The sequence below is a fragment of the Leucopleurus acutus genome, assembly GCF_964270905.1.
Source record: "Leucopleurus acutus genome assembly, chromosome: 3".
NCBI classification, from domain to species: domain Eukaryota; kingdom Metazoa; phylum Chordata; class Mammalia; order Artiodactyla; family Delphinidae; genus Leucopleurus; species Leucopleurus acutus.
In genome coordinates, this window is record NC_139145.1 from 65,838,571 (window position 1) to 65,863,045 (window position 24,475).

Sequence of the window (24,475 nt, forward strand, 5' to 3'; positions counted from 1 at the left end):
CCTCTGTACTCTACCTATTCATCCCTCCCTTCCACTGAACCCTGGCTAACCACTGATATTTTTACTGTCTCCATAGTTTTGCCTTTTCTAGAAGGTCATATAGTTGTCATATAGAATGTCACATAGTTCTAGAATGTCATATAGTTGGAATCATACAGCCTCTTCAGGTTGACTTCTTTTGCTTAGAAATATACATTTAAGGTTCCTCCACGTCTCTTCACAGAATGATAGCTCATTTAGAGTTTCTTTATGAGGCGATGAAAATATTCTTAAATTGGGTTGTGGTAATGGCTGCACACTTCCATGAATATATTAAAACCCAGTGAATTATATACTTTAAATGTGTGACTTTTATGAATTACATCTCAAAAAAAAAAAAGAAAAATAGTGGAGGTATAGAATGCACCCACCAGAATGGCAAAAATTCAAGATCACTAATACCAATATTTGGTGAGGATGTGTAGCAACTGAAACAGTTTAAAATGACGGTTTGGTGGTCCAGTGTTTGAGACTCCACGCTCCCAATGCACGGGGCCCGGGTTCAATCCCTGGTGAGGAAACTAGATCCCACATACCGCAACTAAGACCTGGAGCAGGATGCATGAATGAATGAATGAATGATTATTTTTTTAAAACTCTTAGCTTTGTCTAAAAAAATAAATTGATGGGTAGATGGAAGGATGGGTAGATGAAAAGATCAATAGGTATGTGGAAAAAACAAGTACAGTTAATATTATCAGTAGACCCTAAGTGGCAGGATAAGGATGTTCACTGTAAAATTCTTTCAGTTTTGCTGCATATTTGAAAATGTCCAAAATAAAAACATGAAAAGCAAAGGTACAGAGAGCATTCTATTTTTTTTTTTAATTTATTTATTTATGGCTGTGTTGGGTCTTCGTTTCTGTGCGAGGGCTATCTCTAGTTGTGGCAAGCGGGGGCCACTCTTTATCGCCGTGCACGGGGCTCTCACTATCACTGCCTCTCTTGTTCTCTGTGGAGCACAGGCTCCAGACGCACAGGCTCAGCAATTGTGGCTCACGGGCCCAGTTGCTCCGCGGCATGTGGGATCCTCCCAGACCAGGGCTCAAACCCATGTCCCCCGCATTGGCAGGCAGATTCTCAACCACTGCGCCACCAGGGAAGCCCCCAGAGAGCATTCTAGAAAGATGGCAGCAGTAGAGGTTGTTCCTTTTTTTAAAGTTTTATTGCAATTTAATTCACATACCATAGAATTGACACATTTAAAGTGTACAATTCAATGGCTTTTAGTATATTCAGAATTGTGCAAACATCACCACTAACAATTTTAAAACCTTTTCATCACCCTAAAAAAGAGTATTTTCATCACCATTAACATTATTCTCCCAACTCCCCCACCAACCCTACAGCCCTAGGCAACCACTCATTCTGGACATTTCATATAAACAGAATTAGACAAAATGTAGTCCAGTTTAACTTATTTCTTTCATCTAGCATAAACTTTTCAAGGTTCATCCATGCTACAGTACGCATCTGTATAACATTTTTTTAATTGCCAAATAATATTCCATTGTATGGACATATCACATTTTGTTTATCAGTTGATGGGCATCTGGGTCGTTTCCATTTTGGGGGTATTATAAGTAGTGCTGCTAAGAACATTTATATATAAATTTTTGTGTAAATGTGCTTTCATTTCTCTTGGGTATGGAGTGGAACTGCTGAATCATATGGTAACTCTATATTTTACTCATTTTTATGTGAAATAAGTATTTGAGCTTTTATTTTTTTAATGAATTTATTTATTTATTTTTATTTTTGGCTGCATTGGGTCTTCGTTATTGCACACAGGCTTTCTCTAGTTGCAGGGAGCAGGGGGCTACCTTTCGTTGCGGTGCATGGGCTTCTCATTGCAGTGGCTTCTCTTGTTGCAGAGCATGGGCTCTAGGCACACAGCCTTCAGTAGCTGTGGCGTGAGGGCTCAGTTGTGGCTCACAGGCTCTAGGGCGCAGGCTCAGTAGTTGTGGTGCATGGGCTTAGCTGCTCCACGGCATGTGAGATTTTCCCGGACCAGGGCTCGAACCCTTGTCCCCTGCATTGGCAGGCGGATTCTTAACCACTGCATCACCAGGGAAGTCCCTTCTGAGCTTTTAGAAGAGAAGTGTGCACTGCCACTAGAGATGCACTGGACACGTTGAAAATAGCTTGGTGATTCCTCAAAAAGCTAAACATATGATTACCACATGACCCAGCAATTCCCCTCCTAGCTATATACCCAAAAGAACTGAAAACAAGATACTCAAACAACCTGTTCATGAATGTTCATAGAAACAGTCGTCACAATAGCTAAAAGGTGGAAACCCAAATGTCCATCATCAACTGATGAATGGAAAAATAAAATGTGATATACCCACACAAATGTAGTATTATTTGCCATAAAAAGCAATGAGGTACTAATACATGAATCTAGGAAACATTAAGTTAAAGAAGCCAGACACAAAAGAAGCCAAACACATACTGTATGATTCCCCCTAACACATCATAGATACACAAAAAGTTGCTGTTTAATAATAATGAAAACCATCACTTTCAAGTAGAAGAGAAAGGTGACTACAAATCTGGTTACTAGGCACAGTAATCTAATTGTGGCAGATTAAAAGCAATTCAGACTCCATCACAATTTTCTGAAGATGGCTCAGGCCACCCTTCTCCAAACAAGCCATCAGTCTTGCCTGAATTCTGCCAGTAGAGTTCACATAATAAAGAACATCCAAGCAACCTAACCAGATAACAGAAGCATTCTGGGTATTTCTGAGGATAGCCCTGAAATGTCAGTTACCCAGAATTCTTGTAGTATTATACAAAAAGACCCGTTGTCCTCAAGTGATACTGAACTACTCAAAACCACCAATTTCTGAATCAATGACTAAAGCAAATTCAGTTTAATCCTGCACTAAAGCACTTTGCCCTGAATTTATGAAAACTGGTAACTCACGTGTAATACATGCACATGTAAAGGAACTGCCAATTTCCTGGAAATAGTCTACATTATTAGACTAACCAAACCCAGCCTTCACATCAAAGGCAATATCTGGACGTCCCTGGCGGTCCAGCGGTTAAGACTCTGTGCTTCCAATGCAGGGGGTACGGGTTCGAACCCAAGTCAGGGAACTAAGATCCTATGTGCCATGCAGCACAGCCAAACATAAAAATAAATAAATAAATTTTTTTTAAATAAAATAAAGGCAAGATCCTGAATGGCCTCTGATTTTTACCTATAGAACTGAAGTTATATAACATTCATATAATTTCAACAATTAGCTAATTAAGGCTAATATGAGAAACATCACAGTTCAGTTTACCATCAAAATATTAATATGATTACCTATTCATAGTTCCAGATACATCAACATCATTCATAAAACATTCGATGCTCAAAGGAAGGTCTGAAGCATTTGCACTCATCAATTTCTTGAGTTTCTCACACTCCTGAGACAGTCGTAATAATGCACGGATTTTGGACTTTATGTCTAGCTTGTATTTCTTCCCAAATTCCTCACAGAAGTGATTTACTAGCACCTCATCAAATTTTCTGCCTCCCAGTGTTGTGTCAAATGCAGTGGCCAGAACCTTTGAAAAAAAGATGATAATTAATCCAAAAACTAACCAATTTAAAATTTTATCACGATATATATTTAACTGGTAAACTGTAATAAAAAGGCGAGAAGGGACATTAAGGTTGAAACAAGGCAATGCGCATGTGTCATTTAATCATGGTTACAACCACTATGGAAAGAGACATTGCAATCCCCAATTTACAGATGATACAAAGACCTAGATAGATCAGATAGGTCACAGGTCACAAAGTTATTAAGTGGTAGAAATAGAATTCAAAACCCAACCTCAATTCCAAAACCTATGCCTTCTCCACTACACCAATCTGACTCCAAGCAACAATTATAATTCAAGGCCCAATACACTAACATGTCATGTACAGTTCTAGTCTTATTGCTACCACAAAACTGTGAATAATACCAAAGGCTTATTTAGTTCTACGCAATTTACTACCAGAAAATATGCTAAAGTCCGAAGTCACAGCTATCTGTTTCTATTCAACATAGAAGACTAATTAGGTTAGGTTATCCTTTTCCAAATCTCTGGCAGATTAGAAGCAAACTAGATCTAATCAGATCCAATAATAGAAGGCTGGCTAAATAAGTGATGACCCACACCCTTAAAACAATCTCCTCAAAGAATGTTAAATGTCCTCAGGAAGTTTTTCTTAATGAGTGAACTCATAGGAGAGGAAAAAAAAAAAAAAGACAGTTCTGTGTAATTCCAATTTTGTTTTCATAAATGCCTAGAATGAAATACACCAAACTGTAGTAAGATCATAAATGTCTTTTCTTTATACATAAATGTTCCAAAATTTGATTTTATAATAAGTATTTTGATAATTAAGTTTTAATTATAATTGGAAAACTGACAAGTAACAGCTGATAATGAAGCAGAAACTAATACACATCACTTTGACTCAAAGACAAGACTAAATTATGGCCAGTATCTCTGTCGAAAAAGGTGAGAGGGTTTCCCTGGTGGCGCAGTGGTTAAGAATCCACCTGCCAATGCAGGGGAGCAACAATGCCAATGTTGCTGCCACACGCTGCGGAGCAACTAAGCCCACATGCTGCGCAACTACTGAAGCCCGCGCATCTAGAGCCCTGGCTCCGTAACAAAAGAAGCCACCACAATAAGAAGCCCGTGCACTGCAACTAACAGTAGCCCCCGCTCACCGCAACCAGAGAAAAGCCCACGCATAGCAACGGAGACCCAATGCAGCCAAAAATAAATAAATAAAATTAAAAATAAATAATTAAAGTTAAAAAATGAGAGTACAAAATGGAATTTAGAAATAATCCTATTATGGATAAAAGTAAAGCTTAAACAGTGAGAATAACACTTGGTCCATCATTCATATCTGTAAAAATCGTGAACCTCTTATTTCCCAACCATCCCAAAGATTTGTATTAAAAAAAAAAAAAACCATAAACCATAGAAACAAATCAGAATATAAAGCAGAGGCAAGTCCAGTTTTCAAAGAAGCAGGATTGTAACAGAAACTCAAAATGCCCTCCAAACCTAACAAGTACTTATTTTGGGATAGGTAGTCCACTCGACCAACTCCTAAATTGGAAGCAGAAAACCAGTTTAGACTTGGCACTAAGAACCTTGATACAGAACCCAAATAATTAAATACTCAAAATATCCTTGGCTCTTAAGCAAATTCTAGATAAAATCACCAAGCCAGAGAACTGATTTTATATCCCACTGAGGAACTAGCATATACCATCAAATTTGACTGTGACTCACAGACATAGAAGACAAACTTATGGTTACCAAAGGGGAAGGGCGGGGGGATAAATTAGGAGGATGGGATTAACACTACTATAAATAAAATAGATAACCAACAAGGACCTATTGCATAGCACAGGGAACTATACTCAATATTTTGTAAAAACCTATAAGGGAAAAAGAATCTGAAAAAGAATATATATGTATAACTGAATCACTGTGCTACATACCTGAAACTAACACACTGTAAATCAACTATACTTCAATTTTAAAAAATAAATTTAAAAAAAACCCTCACTGAACACCTAAAACCTATACCTTTTACTCTATATAAATTTGACCTTAATAAAGAGACTAATACAGGAAATGTGTATACATATTTTTAAAAAATTTTTTCAACTGTGACCATGATCACCCTCTGGTCCCTCTCTGCCATTAACACTGCTAGACTTCTCTGTGTACAAAACTGCTTTCTCCAGAGCTCTAACGTCTCCAGACATCTAGAATATCACTCCTAGTCTGGTTTCTTTCGGCCACCCAAGTTCTAGTCACTCCATCCTGTTCCCAGACCACTCAAAACCTTAAGAGAATATGTTTATCATCTCCTCAATCCTCAGTGTAAGATATATGAAGGGACTACATGTTAAAGATTCCTCCTAGTAAGCTTGCAAGGCAAGCATTATTTTCCCCACATTATAGGTAAGAAAAATAGGCTCAGAACTCTAAGAGTTTCTTCCTCAAGGTCTATGCTCTTTGCTTCATACCATGTCAACTCTTAATAAATTATTTTGGGCTTACAACTTCCACCCAACCCCTACCTACCTAATTCCAGGTTCAGATGGCTCATACCAAGTTTCCACTAGTGAAACAAAATTCTTTAACCAATTATTTTAAGTTGTCTCTCATAAATTCCTAATTAACATACACTTGTAATACAGTCTTCTGGAAAAAATATACTTACTTTAAGTTTTCCTCTATTAAACGCACATACAGAAACTTGATAAGAAGAATGCCCCATGTCTACAAAAACTACATTTCTTGGTTTCTCTTCTAAGGCAGGAAGATCTTGTTTATAGATTCCATATGCAAGAGCAACTACACAATAAGAAAAAAATTCAACATGTTATCATTTAAGTACTAAACTTAAAATTCATTTAAGTAGGAAAAAACAGACTCTGTATACAGATCCATGAAAGACTCAAAATCTTTATAAGCTCTGCATGATTTATTCATGAAGAACACTAACTTCAAAGAGTTAAATGCCGACATTCACTTAGGCTTCCTTACGTTTCCAATTCCAACAACTTTGACAATTTTTCCCAAAACCACTTCCTCCACTTCTCCAAACATTTCTTCCCATGTTTCTACTATCCTTGTGCCATCTCAACATTCCCATATATTCTACCCCCTGAGATGTTGCTTTATACCCCACCCCTGTAACTCCACCAATCCACAAGCTGGAGAAAAACCCAATATTTAAACCAAAGCAATACTCCAAACACACAATAAATGCATTCCTTCCCAAACAAGCATGCAATTAAATACCAAAGTAAGTGCTATGAGGATACAGAAAAAGCACTTCTCAGGTGAACTCTTCACAGAATGTGACAGAGTATCCAAAAATACTATGACACACAGGTGGTAAGTGCTCCAAGCAAAACAGGGAACAAGAAACCCTAGGGTTTTAAGATTTCACAACCTTCAAGATGGAGCAAGTCAAGAATTTCAGTTAATAATCTCTTACCTGCAGTAGTTTCATTCATTAATCGAAGGCAATTGAGACCAGCAATCTGTGTTGCATCCATCACTGACCGTCTTTCTGCATCAGTATAGAAACAAGGAACCTATAAAAAAAATTTGAAAGTTTACTGTATTATGGAGATCCCTCATTTAAAATATACCTGTCAAACAACAGTAAAATCCAGAAACGTCCTCAAATACTTACAGCAATTTATTCTGTATATGACCAAGGAAGTATTTCAAACCAGTAGGAGAAAGTTGGACTGTTCAGTAGTCTTGGGACAAATGGACAGCCATACAGAAAAAATAATAAAGTTGTATCCTTACTATACACCTAATACCAAAATATATTTCAAATCAAAATTTTAAATGTTTTTTAAAAATCATGAGTACCATAATAAAAGGGAATCTTTACCGTCAAAGAAAAGATGTAATTTTCTAAATATAACACAACACCCAAAAGAACCGGCAGGTCAAGGCGGGAGTCCGCCGGTGGCCAGTGCTGGGTCCCAAGCTGGGGCCAGGAGATCAGTGGCACACCTGGGCCAAGGGCTGCAGCGGGCAGGGCTGCTCGCTGCCTCTCGCTCGCCTGGCAGCAACAACGGCAGACATCAGTGAGGCCCGTGGGGACTGGAGGCGCAGCCCGGTGGGTGGGACGTACAGCTGTCCCTGGCTCGCTCAACCTGCGTGATGCTTTTCTCGCCAACAGTGGCTGGGTTTCACTACCTTCAAGATCTTCGTGCACCTGGCTGGCCCTGTTGGTGTTCTCTGTGCTACTGTCCCTGCATGTGGACAGCCTGGCTCCAAGCCTCTCCTGGTGAAACGTGTCTGTGCCCTTCTTCGCCACTAACAGGCTCAGCACCTACTTCCCCACTATCATCTCCGTGCATCTCTTCCAGGACGGAGAGAAGCAGCTGGCCATGCTCAGCCTTTTCTGGGTCCTTAGAGTTCTTAGCCTCAAGTTCATTTTCAAGATGTTATTATGCCAGAAACTGGTGGAGCAGACTCGGGAGCTCTCCTTTGACCTGATCAAGTCTCTGGTCTTCATTCTCCTGAAGCTGCTCTTGACCTGCACCTGCTGGGTCAACCAGCCTTGCAGAGGATAAACTATTGATAGAATGCCGAAGCTGAAGTCCCTCTTCAACCACACCACTGAAGAAGTCTGGGTCTGAAAGCCAGCTGTGCCCTGCTGAGTACCCACTTTTCTCTGTACTGATCATGTCTGAAATAGTTGCCTCAGCAGGGCTACAAAGAGCAGCCTTGATCCTTAAAATGTATTCCCTCTTGGACTTCCCTGGTGGTCCAGTGGTTAAGACTCCGCACTTCCACTGCAGGGGGCACAGGTTCAATCCCTGGTCGGGGAAGTTCCACATGCCACATGGTACGGCAAAAAAAAAAGTATTCCCCTTTATTTCATGCTTTGAATAACTAATCCTAAAATGAGAACCTGATAAGAGTCCCAGGCCAGACAGTCCTGAACTCCTCTGACAGTTGTAAACTGCATATAAGTAAAATGTTCTGATGAGCTCTGAATATTTTCATGGATCCTGGGAAAGTACCCATTGTGCAAAGGCTGCCAAGCTGGACTTGGGGTTTCCCCTGGGTAGCAGCACTGACCTGGAAGCGCACTGCTCCAGCCCCCAAGACAAGACTTCCTTAGATGCTTGAGCTCTAAAAAGTATAAACCAGCTTGTGAATCCTCCCCTGTGCCACTGGGGAAAATGGTCCTTTCTTCATTCCAGCCCAGGCAGACAAGAGTATGTTGAATAAGCATAATTGGGACTCTCTCTGGAGACTTGAAAAGAACTTGCTTTCAAGGCGCAGCTTGGGTTCCTATCCCAGCAGATGGCAGTGCCACAACTTTTCCACCACCCTGTGGCCAGCACTGTTAGCACACCTGAGACAGATTTAGGCATCCCTAAGGGATCAGAGGGAGGGCAGGTGCTCTGATGCTCATAGGCACTGAGACCTACAAACACTAAGTTTACAAATGGTCTCAGCCTACCGAACTAAGGTCTTTGGTTTGATGTCAGGTGCCAAATGAGAACATCTGCTGAGATAAAAATAAGAGAATGTTTTGCTGGGGAAGAAAAGAAAAGAAAAAGGCGGGGAGGGGGGTTGATACATTTGACTCATTAAAAAATTCTAATGACCAAATGGGGAAAAATATTTGCTACTCACATCATAAAACAGCAAAGAGTTAATCTCTCTAATATTCGAAGAACTACAAATCAAAATAAAGACCACACACTCAAAATAAAATGAGGAAAGGATAGGAACATTTCACAAAAAGGAAAATACAAAATGGTTCATAAATTTTAAAATGTTCTAGCTTACCTAGAGTAAAATATCAGCATTAAAATCACACACACTTTGCTATGATTATTTATCTATCAGAATTATTTAATATACCAATAAGCTGTGCTGGTGAGGCTGTGGTCAAACAAGCCCTCTCAGGCATCTGATATAAGTGTAAATCAGCACAAATTCTCTAAAGGGCAATTAAACAACAGCTGTTAAAGTTTAAAATACACATATCCTTTGTCCCAGCAATTGCACTTCTAGGAATTTAGCCTATAACCTACAAACTTATCACATAAGAACAAAATGATACTTGTTAAAGTTTACTCATTGTAGTATTCTTTGCAATTAAAAAAAAATCTGGAAGCAACCTGGATGTCCAACAAAAAGAGACTAGTTAAACAGATTATGGTACACATAAACTGCGACACTCTGCTCCACTAAAAGGAACGAAGCACCTCTTTACTGCTATGGAACATATATAAGGTAAATTGTCCAAAATATACTAAAAGAAAAATGAAAGTAAAAAAGGACCTATACATATTTGCCTGGGTACATAAAAACCTCTGGAAAGATCTGTAACAGGGTGGTAAAACTGGTAACCTCTAGGAAGGAAAATCTACTTACTAGGTAACAGATGTGCTAAAGCTTCCCATATACCCTTTTACACATTTCATTTGATTTGAACACGAGGGCTACTATTACCTTCCCCAAAAAATAAAGCTTATATTTGAACAATAATCAGTTTATAAATAAAGCAAAATCCACCCAGGCCTTATTTACATAGCAATCAGATATACCATAGTACCAAAATCTAGAGCAATGACTGTGCAGAGAAGACTGTGCAGAAGAGAGTTCACAGAGGCCAGAGACCACTATCCTTAGGCCCGATGGCAAGGTTGGCCCTTTTCTGCATCTAGGAATTTGAATAATAAATAGTTCCCTAAATCAACAGAAAAATTTCCCTAAATTATAAGAGTGGTTCACTGTGCCTAAACTGTACAATGTAGTTTATGCTTTACACTTAATTTGCTTCTGGAAGTCTGGAATTTCGGTACATGCAAGGCATAACATGCCTATGTGAATGACCTCCAATAGAAATCCTGGACTCCAAGGCTCAGGCAGAACTTTGCTGGTGTATGACATTTCATACGTGCTGTCACAACTTGCTGCTGGAGGAATTAAGCACTTCTGGTCTGACTCCAATGGAAGGTGACTCTTGGAAGCTTGTATCTGGCTTCCTCCAGACATTGTCCATGTACATTTCCCCTTTACTGATTTTATTTTGCATCCTTTCACTATAATAAATCTTAGCCACGAATATGGCTTTATTCTGAGTCCTGTAAATTCTCCTATCAAATCACCAAAACTCTTGAGGACCCCCAACACATAACTTAATTCATCACCTTTTAACTTGATCCCAAAAGCTGGAAAAGCCACTCAGGCAGTCTTGCCATTTTACATAAATTTTACTTCTAGGGCTTCCCTGGTGGCACAGTGGTTGAGAGTCCGCCTGCCGATGCAGGGGACACTGGTTTGTGCCCTGGTCTGGGAAGATCCCACATGCCGCGGAGCGGCTAGGCCCGTGAGCCATGGCCGCTGAGCCTGCGCGTCCGGAGCCTGTGCTCCACAACAGGAGAGGCCACAGCAGTGAGAGGCCCGCATTCCGGGGAGGAAAAAAAAATAAAAAAAGTTTTTTACTTCTACATGGAGCAAAATTCAGAATCAAAGTTAGGGCGGTAGATGGGGGGAAATGGGGACAAATCACAAAGTCCAACAGAGATTTGGGGGAAGGCAGAAACCATCTAAGAAATACAGTGCCTGTATTGAATCTGAGCTCTTTAAGGGAAGTAGCATTCTTATTCTTTGCATCCCCAAAATGTGGGTTATGAGCCATAAGCCAATTCTTCCTGATAAATGTCAGTACTACTTTACTAGATAGCCAAGAACCAAGGAATCCATCAGTCAAAAAACTGTGAGGTGAAATAAGCCACCTAGCAGTCCTTGCTTTGACAACCAATGCACCAAAATTAAGACAAAAGATGCCAGTAAACAACAAGGTCCTACTGTACAGCACAGGGAACTATATCCAATATCCTGTGACAAACCATAATGGCAAAGAACATACGTATGTGTAACTGAATCACTTTGCTGTAGAGAAGAAATTAACACAACACTGTAAATCAACTATACTTCAAAAAAAATTTTTTTTAATAAATAAAAATTTTAAAAGGCATAGGAGGCCAAAGAGCTAAAATATCAGATAACAGTGGCAGAATGAGGAGATTCATTGGAAAGGCCAATACAACCACCCAAATTTCAACAGTCCCTATGGACTTCACCATACTATAAGCACAAAGCTACAAACAGCCAGGCTTCCATCTAAATAGGGAAATGGAAAAGACAAGATCAAGTCTACTGCTGCCTTGCCTTTAGTGCTAGATACAAAAACAGCAAAGATACAGAGATAGAAATGAAGAAAAAAACAGCATTTCTAATTGAGAGTATTCAACTAATTCAACAAACATGTGGCTACCATGTGCCAGGCACTATGCTAGGTGCTAGAAGGAATCCAGGAAGAAGTGGGATGAGATAAGCCTTTAAACAGAAAGAATAACAGAATCATGAGCAAAAACTAGGGGGCAGAAAAAAATATTCAAGAATATGAGAACTAGTTTGATGAATTCTTAAAATAACCATTACCACCTAAGACAAAAAGCAATTTTATTTTCAATTAATAGCTTTCTTCTTTCTGCTTCTTCATGCAAGACCCCAATAATGTGTAGGGATCAAACTCACCGAAACAACACAGTCCACGACAGGCTTCTTAAGAACACTTTCCGCTGTCTCCTTCAGTTTGGACAAAAGCATGGCAGTCACTTGCTCCGTGGTAAAATTTCGCTCTTCCTCCATGTATTTCACCTGCAATAAAAAACCAAAAGGATCTAAACTTAGTACTTCTTCATGTCCTAAAAACCTAAAATGAATAATCTTTAAATCATCAATGGAACATTAACTCAGGAAGGAATTAAGAAAGCTAGTTTTAGAAGCGAAAACAACTTGAAGGTCACTTTTAGCTTTTTAATATGCTTGTCAAGCATGATACCTGGAGATGAGGACCACTATGTAAATGGCACGTTGTGAACACCAACAAAACTTGAAGACAATTACCTGGGCAGAAGCAAATTGGTATAGCTCACTATGACCCACACTGTCCCTCCATAAAGGGATCTGGTGGTGGAAACTATTTTACCATCTGACGTACTGTGTGTATTTTACTTTGTTTACTGTGTTGACTTTATGATCATCGTCCCAATTAGGATCCAATCTAACGCAATGGTTTTTGTCAGATTTGTTCACTGTCATAGCCCCAACACGGAGGACAAACTTGACACAATAAATACGTGTTGAATTAAAGAATAAACAACAAACAAAGTTTCAAGATATCCTAAACCTGGATAAAGGTATGCAACTTTGACAACAGTTACAAACTTTAAATGTTGAAAAGACTGCCTAAGTAAGATAAGGTCCTATTCCACATGCCCATACTCCCCAAGTACAACCCAGACCAGAAAATGTCACTTTCTTCTTTTAGTTCCTGCTCCAACTCAACCTGAACACCACCTTCTCACTCCCCAGTCCAACCATAATTTATTCTGGTTTAGAATTTAACAGTGTCTCACTTTATTGCATGATAAAGATCGGAAAATAACCCTCCCAGTGAGCCTCTTTCAAAGCTACCTCTTCTTCCCTCATTTAAGTCTTTGTCAATTCCTCCAAGCTCATACTTGGATCCACTTGTTCCCAGGTCTTCTCCCTAGTCTCTTTCTCCTTTGGCACTTGTAACGCTTCTGACTAAATCTGCCAATACGCATCCTATTTCTTTCTTGACTATAAGTATCCCCCATTTCCTCAGCTCCCTTTCCTTTTTTCCTCCTCTGCACTCCATATTTATCCATTAGCAGGCCCATTCAAACTGTACTAAAATTATTGCTGAAAATACCATAAGTAAATCCATGATCATTTTTCAGTTATCAAAATTCTTCACTTCCAAATTCAACTGAATTCTCAGCTACAACGGCACAATTAACTACCTTTTCCCCACAATTCTCATCATCTCTTGGATTTTGAACCTGTTCCCATGATCCTTATTTCTACAAATGGGGTGTCTCAAACACCACATTTCCTCTCTCTAAACTCAGTTGCCTGAAAAGCTCAAACACCCTTCTGGATTCCTCTTACCACCTGAGTGCAAGAAAGACAAATGTGTTCACCGTACCCATCCCTCAGCCTCTAATCTTTTTTGTATGATCAGTTCACTGCATGCTTCACAAAGAGACTCTCCTAGATGTTGCAGAGATAGCAAAGACTAAACTCCATTTTCCCCAAAAGAACAACACCTTTCCAATCCTACTGTCAAGAGTATGACCACATATCTGGCGGTGACTTTAAAGTGTTGATTTCTTTGCCTGCTCCTCCGGAAGTCATTCACTAAAATCATACCGGCAAGACTACTGCATTAGTCAACAAGACAAGTAGCAACTTCGCATCATTACCACCCATCTGTCCAACCCCTATTAACAGTGCCACCTATGACTCCCAAATAAAATCCAGATTATTCAAAAACTACCAATGGTCTTTACTAGCAAAAGACTTTCCAAAGCATTTGTAACCATTTTCATTACAACTTGAAAGTAGAATGGTATAATATACAATGACCTGTATTTCAATCATTAAGGTATTATCTTGAAAACCTTACCTTTATACCTGTTAACCCAGTGGGCAACTGCACAATATCATATGCAAGTTTAGATTTTTCTGCCTCCACAAATGGATCAGAGAATGCTCGGCCATGGAATCTTTTAAATCCTTGGACTGTGTTCTTTGCATTGGATATTACCTAAGAAAAAGTGTATCAGAGTCAAAGAGTGGAAAGACTAATAGCAATGAAATTATGAAAAAAAAAAATTCAACAATCTCAGGATTAAATTAGAATCATTTTCCTTCTGAGTTAGTTTTCTTTAGCCCTAAACCTTTCTGAACGATGCCTGCTAGCTTGTGAAGTGAGGAGTGAGGGACCTGTACAGGTCACATGCAGGGCTAGGACCGGAGCCCAGATTGCCTTACTTCCTCATGAAGACAGGTCATTACCCTTATAAAAGTATTCTCTGTTCTTAAACTTCTAACAAACATTTACATAAAATAATTTTTATCTTTTAAAAATTACCCGTAGTTTGTTATTCGAACTTTCCAGGGGCCAATCTGGCAGTATGTATCAATTCAGTTATTCTAGTGAAGAAAACTTACCATAAAGGAAAAAAAGATGACACTAAGCCCACAAAGCTAATGCAAATAAACTGATAGAGCATTATTTATCACAGCAGAAAAACTGCAAAGAGCCTAGAGGGTAAATGACAGGAGAATGGGTAAATAAATTATGGCATATCCATACAATGGTTAATATTATTTTAGAAGTCTGGAGACAAGTATCTATATGATATGATGTCACTTTCTTGGGGTGGGGAGAAAAACATTTATATGCTTAGAAAAGAGTACAAAAGGTTACACATTAAGATATTAACAGTGATTTTTGGATAATGGTAGTATGCTAACTTCTAAATTCCTCACACTTTTACATCTATATTTTCTAATTTCTCTAGAATAAAGTATTATAATTTATGGGAAAAAATGCTGGCAAAGGACATTCAAAAAATTTAAGAATGAACTTCTGCTTAAGACTTATAGGCTCCTCTTCCCAATGCAGAAGTTAAGTGCAACAAGTCCCAAGGAAAAACAGCACAGCTCCTCTGCATCAGCAATGTCAAAAGGCACAAACAGAAGTTCTTTTGTAAAACAATATGAGGGCTCCAAAGTCAGGCCCTGTTTCAGTAAGCTGCCAAGTAGAAACTCAGTATCACAATAACTATGTCAACCTAGAACTAGGCAGCCAGTTTAGTACAATAACTATTCTCAATAATGAAAGCAAGTTTAAAAACAGGAAGAATTCACTGGACTTTTAGAAGGAAAGACGTTTCAAAACAGCTCTGTACTTGCTATCTACTGTCTCCTAAAACATGTTGAACTTTCTGAAAATGAGATTATAAAACACCCAATTTAATTAAATTGGCCAAGCACAATTTTCTTGGGCTTATAAATCTTCGGCGCTGCCTGGTCCAGAAAAAGAGACAGTTATTCATTCTATACGTTGCTCCAGATTGAACTATTAAAACATCTAACATGCAACTCCTTAATTTTACAGCAACCTCAGACACTCAGGGAAATAGAACTCTTCAGGTTCTGCTGCTCTGGTTACAGAGGAACCAGCAAATATGTCAGGTTCCTGGTTTAAAAGTAAACTAATGGTAAGTGTGCTTCTACAAGTATGTTTTCCTTCCTTGAGAACCTTGATCAACACTGACCTTAAATATGAATAAGATGAAGACAGAACAAGACACTTTAACGAGCATTTAAAATACCCAGGAAAGGGCTTCCCTGGTGGCGCAGTGGTTGAGGGTCCGCCTGCCAATGCAGGGGACATGGGTTCGTGCCCTGGTCCGGGAGGATCCCGCATGCCGCGGAGCGGCTAGGCCCGTGAACCATGGCCGCTGAGCCTGCGCGTCCGGAGCCTGTGCTCCGCAACGGGAGAGGCCACAGCAGTGAGAAGCCCACATACCGCAAAAAAATAAAAGAAAATAAAATACCCAGGAAAAAATTTAAAAAATAAAATACCCAGGAACAAGCAAACATCCTAGCACTTTGCATTAAACAGATTATATGTGTTCATGCTATTTTAAAAAGCTATTTGCTTCTCACTCAAGTACGTTAAGAAGGATCAGGTTCATCTCTCAGTTGTACACCCAGGGGCTCACAGTGGTGGGCACATAATGGGCACTGAAATAATTGCTGAATGGGAAGGATGGACAAACCACAGAAGAAAGTCACTTTAGGGAAAAACAAAGTTCTACCTGGCTTTTAGCTGCTGCTCCAATTGAACGATTCTTAGGACCAAAAGAAATGCAAGCCCTAGAAGACAAAACAAACATTTAAACATCAAACCTTACTGTAATTATTACATCCAAAACCAAAGCAGGCAAGGACTTCCCTGGTGGTCCAGTGGTTAAGACTCCGCGCTCCCACTGCAGTGGGGGGGAAGGTTCGATCCCTGTTTACGGAACTAAGATCCCACAAGCCTCGCAGCACAGCAAAAAAAATCTGCTTAGCCGAAAAGCCCTATTTTTGTTAACTGCACACAGTAAGTCTATGATTTTGACCTTTCTACTGAGTAAACTGTCCATGGAATGCGCTGCTTCTTAGAATAATGGGAGTTCATCACTTAGATGTTGAAGTACAAGTTTGGTATGACCATCTGTCTGAAATACTGGAGAGAGGTAGTCTAACCAGTCTCCACTGTCCTCTAATTCTTCAAGTCTGGTGTTCAAAATTCCAATATAAAATAGTATACCCTCATATCAATACATCAATAAAATGTTCTTTGTGTTTAGAACAGCTCATAACTTCACCAAGAAAATAGTCTATAAACCCTGAAAACAACGCTTGTCCTATTGTGAATATTGAATACATAAAAAGTTATTTTTCTAGAACTAGTTTCCAAGGACTCAATTTCTTTTCCTTTTTTTTTTTTTTTTTTAAAGACTCAATTTCTGACAAGGAACTTCATTCCCACTTCTGAACACATTCTTCCAAATCAATTCATATACTGCCTGCTGGTTTGATGTATATGCTGCTTATTTTAGAAAGCAAAATTGAAACTTGCTTAAAGGTATAAACACTTTAAAACACTGTGTTTAAGCTTAAAAAGTCAGTTATTTTGGAGTTGATGTTTTTGCTATCATGGCCTCCATGCTTCCCCCTGTTTTTCACTCTGGAACCTTGGATATATTTGTCATCTCCCTTTCCAGTAGCTGATTTCTCTCAAGCTAAAATAAGATCAAATTCACCCATGCCACCCCCAAAAAATCCAAAAGACAAAGCTCTTCCCAGAGTCCATTTCTCTCTCAGGTTAGTAAAGCCTACTTAATAATAATGACTCCTACTTAATAATAATGACTGCATAAATTGCCTATATGCACCATCTCATTTAATCCTCATAAGCACCCTATCTTATTCCCACTTTATAGGAGAGGAAACTGAGTCCAAAAAGGTATTAATAAGTAAATTTGTCCAGAGTCATACAATCTGAAAGCAATGGGAGTCAGGACTATAGATCGTTTCTCCATACTTCACACTCTAGCTAGCTTTGACCCTCCCTCTATCCCCCCGGACCCCTAATTCTTCGAATTTAGTGGAACGAGTAAGAATAAGTAAGTAAGAGCTCTGCAGCCATACTGCCTTGGTCCAAATCTGACCGCACTAGATGACCTACTAATTAAGTAGAACTGTTTTACTTAAACTTACCAGCCCTGTACAAACTGGCAGAATGCTCAGCCTCTCTGTGCCTCAGTGGTCCTTTCCAAACAATGGTGCAAGAGTCCCTGTGAGCCAATCTTCCAGAAAAGTTACAAGCAGCTATGCCCTGAATCAATGACACAGCCTGGAATTTCATCAGATTTCCTATGAGCCCTAAGCTCTATGGGCCTAGAACATGCTGAGGGGTAGCCCCTCTAGAGCACAGGTATCAAGCTCAGCCTTTCTGCAAATATACCACCTATCACTTAAAAAAAAAAAAAATCCTGAGTACCACTTAAATGTCTCCCCTATTACAGCCCTTCAGGAAATTGCCCACCGTAATCTTACCTACTCCATTCACCCTGTCCACTCCTTCTAGCCTATGCATGCAAACCTACATCTTTCTAAAAGCCACGAGATCTGAATTTCTAACATGCATCCCACCAATAACTCAATCCCAACATAACTAAAAGCCAACATTATTTATCTTCCATTGTTTCCTGCAGCCCTGTTTTCAAGCCTTCATCTCCTCAAAACAATACTAGCTCTAAGAATGAAAACATTAATGTTCCCAACTTTATTGTATGTCTGTTGAAGGGTTAATTTCCTATTCTACCTTGGTAACTCTGAATCTGTCTTGCTTCTAATTACCTTCCAAACAAAAACATTACCAGCAAATAGGGTCCAGATTCCGTAATGTAGAACCTAAGGCCTCTCACAATCCCAACCCCACCCCCATTTTCCAGGTGCAATCTCAAGCACACAGTGCCCCAACACAAGTCAAACAGTCTTCCAATCCTCCTGCTTTGCTCTACCACTTTTGCCACCTGAAATGCCCTGGTCCTTCTAAATCTTACTCATTCTCCAGAGACATCACACACTTGTGATGCCTTCCCAATCCCTCTCAAGTAAAAATTGTTACTACCTCTTAAAACTTATTAGACTGGGCTTAAAACTTACTGGACTTTGGGCAATGTGAATGTAGAACATTTCCATCATCACACAATGTTCTACTGTACAGAGCTGCTCTAGGTAATATTCTCTTTGAAGTCAGTTAACATTTTTACTTACTCGTAAAATCTACATCTGCCTTAGAAGTAATAGATAGGAAATGGTTCGTATATCTTGAAAAGCTAAATAAAAGTTTGTCTCAGTTCAAATTATTCATCCTTTTATTCGTCTATATATGCACACACTACAAACAGTTCCCAACTTCTTACAAAGCCATCAAATGTAACTAATGGAACATCAATCTTTATCACATAATATGGCAATTACACCTCAAACAAGGCATAACTCTTGCAAAGTATGGGCAGAATTCACACTTTTCTTATATTATAGAAAATCATTAATATATTATTACATAATTCTTACATTCTAAAAAAAGTTCTATAACAAGCCAACTAGTACATTAAAGAAAGGAATCCTTAGCTTTTCCACTTTATAGTCAATTTGATTGAGTTGAACACATGTACAGTAAAAAGAGCTCAGGCTCTAGAATTAGACAGTATGGGTCTGTCTGAATCCCTTCTCTACCTTTCTAGCTGTGTGACCTGCTAATTAACTGCTCTGAAATTCAATTTGCTCATCTCTAAAATGGGGGAAATTACCGCACCTACCTAATATGGTTGCTATAAGGATTAAATTTGTTGATCCACTTTTAAAGGACATTTATCAGAGACTGGCACATCATAAATAACATTATATATTACTAAACCTCCAATGAAACCTTGGTCTGAGTTTCATACAAAAAATATATACCGGGACTTCCCTGGTGGCGCAGTGGTTGAGAGTCCACCTACCGATGCAGGGGATGCAGGTTCGTGCCCCGGTCCAGGAAGATCCCACGTGCCGCGAAGCGGCTGGGCCCATGAGCCATGGCCACTGAGCCTGAAGCCTGAAGCCTGTACTCCGCAACGGGAGAGGCCACGGCAGTGAGAGGCCCACATACCGCAAAAAAAAAAAAAATATATATATATATATATACACACACACACACACACACACACACACACATATATACACACCAACTAGGGAGTTCCCTGGTGCCCTAGTGGTTAGGATTCTGGGCTTTCACTGCCATAGCCTGGGTCTAATCCCTGGTTGGGGAACTGAGATCCCACAAGACACAGGGCACAGACAAAAAAAGAAAAAAAAAAACCAGAACAAACCAAAAATATACCAACTAGTTTGCTATGTAAATTGTGCTTCACCTTCTCAAACTATCCACTAAAACCCACTCAGCCATCTTTAAAATCATGAGGAATAAAAAGTCCTACCATTTCCTTTTCAAAAGGACAACTGAGGGCTTCCCTGGCGGCGCAGTGGTTGAGAGTCCGCCTGCCGATGCAGGGGACACGGGTTCATGCCCCGGTCCGGGAAGATCCCACATGCCGCAGAGCGGCTGGGCCCGTGAGCCATGGCCGATGAGCCTGCACGTCCAGAGCCTGTGCTCCACAACGGGGGAGGCCACAACAGTGAGAGGCTTGCGTACCGCAAAAAAAAAAAAAACGACGACTGAATGAGGGTAGATATGTTAAACAGCACAAATTGAAAGGGTTTTTAAAGTAAAAGCTTACATAAAGAAATCTAATATTTAAATATGAAAAAGGCCCAAAAAGATTACGTCAAATTTTAGGGCCAACGCTAGAACCTATTCCGTGCTTTCTAGTGAAAGCTCATCGTAGAAAATTAGAAAAGTATAAAAAAGAACATAGGGATTATCAGTAACTCCACAACCAACACCCTCCTACCAGAGATGGCCATTACTATTTAGGTAAATACTGCTATGCAATCCTAATAAATTAAGTAATTCTTTTAAAAAGAGAAGCTAAATACCCCCATTAAGTTTGTTTCTCCTCAACAAACACTCTAAAAAATCTTCAGTGGCTGAATGATTCTGTCAGGATTTGGACAGGGAACAGATATTTAACGGAAATATGTATTGATACTATTTCCCACTCACCAGGAAATTCCGAATTTTCACATAGCCTGCATGCAATCCCTATGTAGGAAGCCTCTCTTTCATCCAAGCAGGTCAAGCTCCCTTGTCCCACGGCTTTCATTTTTGAGCCTTCATATGCCAGGCAGTGTGCTAAGCATTCTACACTTGATTCTCCCAAATACTCTAAGACAAGAACTATTACTGACCCAATTTTGTAAATGAAGAACTGAATAAAGGCAAGTTAATGTGCCCAGAAACATAACTAGTACTAGAGTTCAGGATTCAAAATCAGGACTACCAAACTCCAAGTCCCACACATACATATTTTTTTTTTAACCTTTTTTTTTTTTTTTTTTTGGCTGCATCCTCCTTGCAGCGCACAGGCTTCTCTCTAGTTGCAGCACGCAGGCTCCAGAGAACGTGGGTTCTGTAGTTTGCAGCACGCAGGCTCTGTCGTTGAGGCACCCAAGCTCAGTAGTTGTGGCGTGTGGGCTTAGTTGTCCCACTACACGTGGGATCTTAGTTCCATGACCAGGGATCGAACCCGCAACCCCTGCACTGGAAGGCAGACTCTTTACCACTGGACCACCAGGGAAGTCCCCATACATACTTTTGTACTGCCTACCAAACCCTCTAGATTTATTCCTACTTCTATACCTTCACCAGACTGTCCCAATCCTTTCTTCATGTATTCTAATCCTGTTTGCTCAAGTCCCACTCCTGCCTTTCCTTATCACTCTATCCCCCACAGATATGACTTGTCCTCTGAACTTGTACAATTAAGGTCTATATTTAATAACCTTGCCCATAATTGTACTCTCTATTCTTATTCTATTTACTGTTGCTTTACGTCATTCATATTTCCAACTAGAATGATTACATCTCCACAGCAGGACTCTATCTTACACTTCCTCTATACTTTACACAAGGCCAAGTTAATGCTGCTAAAAATGGCAGTACTCAAGACCCTTGCTACTTGACTGATATTACCTTTCCTCCATTCCAAATTACAGGCTGACATTACACAAAGTTAATTTAAATCAAGTTCAAGACTTTTCTGTTCTAATCTTTAAGTCCTAGAAATAATCATCTTTTTAAACCAGAGAATAGCCGTTGTTCTCTTTCCTGGGTAAAAGATACCACTGACCAAACATTTATGGATATTCTGATAGGATGTTATGAACAGCTGCAACCGGCACGGATCCTTAAAAGGTACAGTTTCATGTTTATAAGTGTGTGTAGGACCGCTCTCAGAATATTCAGACAGCTGTTACTCTAATTCAATTTCTTAAACAATATAAGAAAATGAGTTTTTCAGAGAACCTACAATAGTATTTAGACTATCAAATAAGAGAAGCAGGCAAGACTGGCATGGAAATGGTTATTAGGTTAATCAGACTACCCCACGGTCACTGCCTTAGCCCAGAGCTAGAAAATACCCAAAACAGTTGATATCGAACAGATCAAACAACTCATACTAGCAAGATATGCAGTTCCTTAAGAACCACAAACTCCTGAGTCAGTAAGATTTACACATTAAAAGCTACATATTTGATAAACCCTAAAGGCAAACTTCCATAGATTTAATTTTACTGTCCCAATATATGGTCCATTAATGAACAGAATTAATAAAATATACAAAAAGGTAATAATAACAATATGAGCAAATAATTGGGCAGTATTTACTATGTAACAGGCATTATGCTAAATATTTTATATAACTCATAATCCTCACAAACCCCAGTGAAACAGAGAAATCACTTACGTTCCTGGTGTAAATTAATCCCTTAAATTTTTGTAAAGTATTCTGGCAATAGGTACTGAAATTTTAAGCATATATATCCTTTCACCAATTTCACATCTTGAAATCTATCCAACAAAAATAAAAGTATTAACATGTAAACATAAATATAAAAGACTTGTTGAAGACTATTTCTAATTGCAAAAATTTAGAAACAACCTGAACGTCTGAGGAAAGCATGTTAAAGCCATAGTATGGACTATTATGTACTCAAGGAGGTAAATTCATATTTACTGACTCTGAAAGATGTCTAAAATATAAGTGAAAGAAAATAATTACAAAATATAGTATGATCCTATTTGTTTATATGGGCACACACGTCCCCACATATATTTGTAGAAGTCTAGAAAAAGTTATGCAAGGATAGACAGCAAACAGCAAATAATTAGAGAGGAAACAATTTTACTTAGCACTTTATTTTTGTTGTTGTTGCTAAAGCAAACAAGTATTTTATCAAGTCAGAAAAAGTTTTAATTTAGGAAACCCAATTTAGAACCTGATGACATAAAGTTCCTGTAGATTACACCTACCAATTCTATATACAAAGTTGTATTTTAGTTCTTAAATGAGTCTAAGAAACTACTTTGATAACCTCAATTAGACATGAGAAGTGTTAGCAATCTGAAGCTTTAGTTAACCAATCAACTTTCCTATTCACTGAACCCAAAAGATCCAGTCATCCTGACGCGCTTAGATCTACAACGTGTAAAGATATTCACTCCATAGAGGAACACTTTTCTTGCACAAATAAGGTATCAGATATTAATCTGCCAGTTAGCCAGAACCCACCTTACTTTCAGCTTTTGCTCCCAAGGGCAGTTATTAACAGACAATTTCATCTCTTCAAATTCCTAATATACTGTTTTATGAGGAACTAAGTCCATGAAAATGATAACTATTCAGACACAGAATTATCTTCTTAGGTAACTCATATCTACCCTATAAATTTTGTACAGTACGGCCCAATTAACTCCTGTAATGTTTGGCAGTCCGTTAACATTTTTATTCCAAAGAAGCTTTAAGGTTGTACACTTTCTACTGTAACAATCCAACTAAATATAAAAATAGGCTTTCCATCTTATTCCAAAGCCTATGGTCATGAAATATCAACACGACACTCATAAGTTAAAACTCCAAAGTTTATCTCTAAGCCGCCCACACTTTTCTCCCATGCTTCCACACTGGTGGAGAGCAACATAAACTCCCACGTGGACCAAATGATTGCAATATCCTCCTAAGCATCATCCGGCTTCTTCTCTCGCCCTTCTCAAATAAATTCGTTCTCCATAAAAAAGCCAATCACATCTTTAAAATATCAATTGGATCACCTCCCACAGCACCTAGATAACAATCTTTAACATGATTTACAAAGCCCTGCCATAATCTAACCTGTCTTGCCTAACTTCTCTGCAGATTCAAGTCACAGCATTTTTTCAAGTGGCTATAATCCTCTCAGTCTGTCAAGTGTGCCTCAGTTCTTCCTCACTTGCTATTCCTTCTGCCTGGAACAACTCTTCCTCGCTCCCACCACGAACCTCCATGGTAAAACCCTACTCATCCTCTGCGTTTCATCTTAAATGACACTTCTTTAAGAAGCACCTTCCATCACCACCCCATATCCAATTTAAATTAGGTCCCCGTCATTGCTTTCCGTACTTTCCCATCTGGACCTTTACCACAGTCAGTAATTACATATTTGTTTAGCATCTGGTTTTCTCCACTAGCCATGTCCATGATGGCAGGATCTTACTTGTTTATCAGAGTACCTTCAGTGCTTAGCACAACAGCTGGCATATTAGAAGCTACTCATTATCTGCTGAAATGAAAGGAAGCCTGAATTTGGTGGGAAAGCAAGGGTCTCTTCTAGGTAAGGCTCAACTGGCTCCTCAAAAATGGAATTCAAATCCTGTTGCACCCACAATTTTAAATGAGTTACTTTCACTATACCCAGC

General features: G+C 39.1%; 1 protein-coding gene across 1 annotated transcript in view; it reads right to left on the reverse strand.

The window, feature by feature from the left end:
* The window catches only part of HSPA4 (heat shock protein family A (Hsp70) member 4), a 43,097-nt gene that overhangs the window by 15,644 nt on the left and 2,978 nt on the right, over positions 1-24,475 (reverse strand). The window contains exons 2-7 of the mRNA XM_082836115.1: positions 16,338-16,395; positions 14,132-14,272; positions 12,172-12,294; positions 7,076-7,175; positions 6,293-6,426; positions 3,365-3,609 (exon numbers count right to left, since the gene is read on the reverse strand). Coding sequence (XP_082692241.1) covers positions 3,365-3,609; positions 6,293-6,426; positions 7,076-7,175; positions 12,172-12,294; positions 14,132-14,272; positions 16,338-16,395 — 801 coding nt within the window. The remainder of the gene's footprint in view (positions 1-3,364; positions 3,610-6,292; positions 6,427-7,075; positions 7,176-12,171; positions 12,295-14,131; positions 14,273-16,337; positions 16,396-24,475) is intronic.